This window comes from Diaphorina citri, unplaced genomic scaffold, assembly GCF_000475195.1.
Source record: "Diaphorina citri unplaced genomic scaffold, Diaci psyllid genome assembly version 1.1 scaffold212, whole genome shotgun sequence".
NCBI classification, from domain to species: Eukaryota; Metazoa; Arthropoda; class Insecta; order Hemiptera; family Psyllidae; genus Diaphorina; species Diaphorina citri.
In genome coordinates this window covers 99,395-104,786 of record NW_007377649.1, presented here as the reverse complement: position 1 = coordinate 104,786, position 5,392 = coordinate 99,395, and the positions used below count along the sequence as shown (strand labels likewise).

Genomic DNA, 5,392 nt, shown 5'->3' with positions numbered 1-5,392 from the left:
CAATATTTATGTTAAACTTTCTATAACACTACAATAATCATTTCATACCCATTCCTGCGAATGCTATACGACATTGCTTCCTCCGAGTTTATATTTATTTCGGTCATAATAATCACATCTAATTTCGCAAGTACGTTTCTTAGTGAAACTATAAGAGTGTCCCAGTTTTTCTTTATACTCCTTAGGTTGATGTGAATCGAATGCTATACGACATTGCTTCCTCCGAGTTTATATTTATTTCGGTCATAATAATCACATCTAATTTCGCAAGTACGTTTCTTAGTGATACTATAAGAGTGTCCCAGTTTTTCTTTATACTCCTTAGGTTGATGTGAATTATATTCAAGTCTCCTTGATCAATTTTTTGTTCCCAGTCTTCTATTTTATCCTCATTTTCTTCTCTGATTTTAACATTTCGTATGCTATTTAAGAGTGTAATATTACTATTCATAACTAGATATAAATTATATTCAAGTCTCCTTGATCAATTTTTTGTTCCCAGTCTTCTATTTTATCCTCATTTTCTTCTCTGATTTTAACATTTCGTATGTTATTTAAGAGTGTAATATTACTATTCATAACTGGATATTGTTTGTATTCAGTTATGTGTAGGTAGGTGGGTAGTTTTCTTATAATTACATCTTACCAATGTCGTCCATGCAGGAAAGTCGAATCACTTGCTTTGAATCTGTTGATTTTCTCAGTAAGATTTTCCCATCTCTTACCCATAGAAACGCATATCCTTTCCCTGCTTTGACCTTTCTTGCTTCAAACATTAATCTTTTGTAATAAGGAGAAAGATATTCATTCACATAAACAGGTGAGGTAGTTCCGTTGTTTAGTAGGTCACCAGATTTCAAACGTAACTTCATCTTGCGTGTTTTATCCAAGATTTGGTTCCTAGTTTCCCTGGAGTCAAAATTAAGAACAACATTAGTAATTTTATTTTTAGAATCAGAACCTACCACCTTCACCACTTTCTCCGCAGAATATTTTCCTACCTGAGCTAAATCTATCTGAGTCTTATCTAAAAATACTTTTGCTACCTGGGTTACATTAAAGTCTTCATTTGGAAAGCCCACAATCTCCAGCTTGTTCAAATTTTCTTTTTGTGCCATTTCATTCAGCATGATTTCATAGTTCCTTAGTTTGGTCTTCATTTCTTTGTATTCAGCTTCACACTTCTCTTGTTTTTTCTCCACCAATATCACCTTCTTCTCCGTTTCTGCCAGTTGCTTAGCTATATCTTCTAATCTTCCTGTAGTGAATTCCAGACATTTTTCGAATTCCATGTTTTTATCCTGCATTTTTTTCATGATCTTATCTTCGAACTCTTTAAACTTCTTGGTAAGGATCTCGTTCAATAAGTTTCTCATTTTTTCGTCTGGATCATTCTGCTCTTCATTTGATTTGGTTCTCCCTACTGGAGTCTTGGTCTTATCTCCCTTTTCCCTGCAACTGGTACACCTCCATTGATTTTTCCTCTCCGGACCCATAGACCTCCATGATGCCTCAGTTACAGTGGTACAAATGAAATGGTACCCAGTCTTGCATTTGGTGCAATATGCATAGTCCCCATCTGCATTCAATTCCTCCGTGCATCTTCCACAATCCATTATTCGATACCTACGAGTTGTACACGAGCACCGTGCTACGCTTTACTATCACACACAAGTGACAAGAGTGAACACCTGAGATTGAATGGATGATTGAATGAATTGGTATTACCTGTACCTTTATTATTTGATATCTTCTTCTCAAATTCATTCCTATCGACTCTCTTTCCCCCTCTTTCTGTCTCTTTTCCTCTTTCTTCTTCTATTTTATTCTATTTTCCGAATTCCTCTTCTCTCTTTCTCTCCCCCTTTCTTTCTCTCTATCTTCTCTTACTTTTTCCTTTCCTCTTTCATTTCTCTTTCTTCTTCTCTTACATCAAATTCCTATTGACTCTCTCTCCCTCTCTCCAGCTTGATCTTTATTCTTCTTGGCCTTTTAAGGTCCTCCTTTTCATTTCAATTCTCTTTCTTCTTCTTCTTCTTCTTCTTCTTCTTCTTCTTCTTCTTCTTCTTCTTCTTCTTCTTCTCCTTCTTCTTCTTCTTCTTCTTCTTCTTCTTCTTCTTCTTCTTCTTCTTCTTCTTCTCCTCCTTTCCTCTCTCCTATCAAATTCCTATCGACTCTCTGATGTCTATTTCTATCTTGGAGACATATGACAGGAAGTCTACTTGAGATATCTTCAGGCGCAAGAAACAGACACGAGGAATTAGGAAGCGAGAGGCAAAGAAGGCAGAGGACGAGAAGAAGAGAATGGAAGGAAAAACGAGCACGAGGATCGAGGAGAGGAGGAGAGAGACAAGGAGACTAGAAGAAGAAGAAGCAGAAGAAGAAAAATAAGACCAATAAGAAGAAGAAGAAGCAGAAGAAAAAGAAGACCAATAAGAAGAAGAAGACGAAGATGAAGAAGAAGATGAACAAGAATAATAAGAAAAGGAAGAAGAAAAAGAAAAAGACGAAGAAGAAGAAGATGTGAGGAAGGAGGAAAAAGAAGAGGGGATTTTATTTAGACTTGGAAATTCGAGGCGTCATTTCAAGTTTTTGCAATGTTCAGATGGTATTTTTTCCCCTGTACTTCAGAGAAACAGGTTCAAATTCAGGAAGAAACTAGGTAAAAAAAAGTGCCGGAAGCCCAATCGAATGACTGGGTTCCGGAACTCTAAAAACCTCTTAATTTGGAACCGAAGTCAGTGCTGGATAAATATTATTGTTCTTGATACTTACAAATAAATAAAGAGTTCCGGAACACCAATCTAATAATTATTGGTACTTTAGGTCCTTTTTTTTTTTTGTTTTTTATTTATTATTATTATTATTTTTTTTTATTTTTTTTTTTTTTATGAAGTTAAGCAAGGTTTATATACTTATTTGTAAACTTTACCTATGAAATATAGGGTAAGTGTACCATTTATTCGCCCACTTAAAAAAACGTACCATTTATTGGCCCACCTGTGATGTAGGGTAAGTGTATTTATTCGCCCACCTAAAAAATGTACCATTTATTGGCCCACCTTCCGACATTTATTTTTCTAATTTTTGTTTTTATGACTACAATTTTTGAATAGCATTGGTTCGATAGCAGTCTTTAAGCCCTTTCTTTTGATGAAATTGGATCTTGAAAAAGTTCGTCCAGTTCAGACTTATGTGGCGTATGGTACAGGTGGGCCAATAAATGGTACGTTTTTTAGGTGGGCGAATAAATGGTACACTTACCCTATAAGACCTTGTTTAGACTGCGGGAGTAAAGGGACTTTTCAGTCTCATTCTGGCAGGATAAACAAGGTATATTCTATTCTATTCTTAAGGCTCGTTCCGACTTGTCAAGAGTTTGATCCTATTTTTTTTCCCCCGGATGTCCTGTGGACAATGTAATTTAAATGAGAGCGTTCCCACTAAACACGACACGATTTTTTTCCCCGAACGACAAGTTGGAAAACGGGCCTTTGCAGTGGGTACTTCATTAAAAACAGATCGGGGATTTTTCTTTGGAAAATGGTACCTTAATAGATATGTCCCTAGTCTCAGGTCCCTGGAGCTTATAATTTCATTACCAAACTACTAGAAAGTTTCTTCCTGTCTCGGAAGAGAGGTAATCCTGCTGCTGCTTCTTCCCCTTCCTTTCCTTCTCCTTCTTTTCCCCTCCTTTTTTTATTTTTCTCCTACTTCTCTCCTCCTCCTGCTCCTTACGTTTTTCCTCCTCTTCTTCTTCTCCTTCTTTTCCCCTCCTTTTATTATTTTTCTCCTACTTCTCTCCTCCTCCTCCTTACGTTTTTCCTCCTCTTCTTCTTCTCCTTCTTTTCCTTCTCCTTCTTTTCCCCTCCTTTTTTTTTATTTTTCTTCTACTTCTCTCCTCCTCCTCCTCCTCCTCCTCCTCCTTACGTTTTTCCTCCTCCTCTTCTTCTCCTTCTTTTCCTTCTCTTCTTCTCCTCCTTCTCTTCTTCCTCTCTTTGCTGCTTCTAATACTCTTTCTCCTTCTCCTACTTCTCTCCTCCTCCTGCTCCTCCTTACGTTTTTCCTCGTCTTCTTCTCCTTCTTTTCTTCTCCTCCTTCTCTTCTTCCTCTCTTTGCTGCTTCTAATACTCTTTCTCCTTCTCCTAATTCTCTCTTTCTTCTCCTCCATTCTTTTATACTATCTACCTTTCCTCCTTTTGCCCAGACCTAGACTCTCTCTTATATTTCCCCTCTATCTTTTTCTTCTACTTTACGAGACGTCTTACTTTTCTCTCCTCCTCTTCTTTCTTCTTCCCCTCCTCCTTCTCCTCCTTCTTTTTCTTCTCCTGTATCTTCTTTTTCTACGTCCTTGTTCTTGTCTCTGCACACCGTTCTAATAAACCTTGCAGACTTGCAAAGATTTTTCAAGTGTGAAATAATTAGTCCTGGGGACGAAATTTTTTCCTTCCTCTTCTTCTCCTTATTCCCCTTCCTCGCCTTCTCCTTCTTTCTCTTCTTCTCCTTCTTTTTCTTCCCCCTCTTTGTCTGTCATCTTCTTCTACACCTTATTTTCATCTTGTTTTGTATATCCTATAGTGTATTCTTTCTTCTTACACCTCTTCTTTCTTTTATCTTCTTCTCCTTTTGTCCTCTAATCTTATGGCTGGTAATAGTGATGAGCTATACAACATATTAAGGTAGGCCGTGTTATTAGAATTCTTTTTTAATGTGCAAATATTAATGTCGCCTATCATAATAATGTTGTCACTTTTGTTCACTGCGTTTTCCATCCACCATTGAACATCTTCAATGAAGTCATTTCGGTTTAAACTTGGGGCTCTATAAACCTCCTCCTCCTCCTCCTCCTTCTTCTTCTTCTTCTTCTTCTTCTTCTTCTTCTCCTCCTTCTTCTTCTTCTTCTTCTCCTCCTCCTTCTTCTTCTTCTTCTTCTTCTTCTCCTCCTCCTTCTTCTTCTTCTTACTGTCCTTCTTCTTTCTTTAATCATCTACCCCTCCTCCTCCTCCATTTTCTCATTCTTCCTTTCTCTTTATCTTCGCAAAAGTAAAATGTATTCTGCTCCGGAATACCATGGGATTACTTCTCCTTGTTCTTCTTCTTCTTCTTCTTCTTCTTCTTCTTCTTCTCCTTCTTCTTCTCCTTCTTCTTCTCCTCCTCCTCTTTCTCCTCCTCTTCTTCTTCTCCTCTTTCTCCTCCTCTTCAACTCCTCCCTAGTTCTCCTCCTATTTCTTCGCCTTGTTTCTGTCTGGACATTATTCACCCTAGTTTACCCCAAGAGCCAAATTCCAGTTCACGTGCTGGCTATAACTCATCTCTCTGTTTATGTCTAGGTATATGTAGGTATCTACATATGTATGTATATAGGTAGATATGTATTTATGTACGTAGGTAT

At 37.4% G+C, this 5,392-nt stretch overlaps 1 protein-coding gene across 1 annotated transcript in view; it reads right to left on the bottom strand.

Moving 5' to 3' along the window:
• Positions 1-604: 604 nt before the first annotated feature.
• The window catches only part of LOC103506061, a 9,698-nt gene continuing 4,910 nt past the window's right edge, over positions 605-5,392 (bottom strand). The window contains exon 2 of the mRNA XM_008470443.3: positions 605-1,626. Coding sequence (XP_008468665.1) covers positions 636-1,616 — 981 coding nt within the window. The 5' untranslated portion in view covers positions 1,617-1,626 and the 3' untranslated portion in view covers positions 605-635. The remainder of the gene's footprint in view (positions 1,627-5,392) is intronic.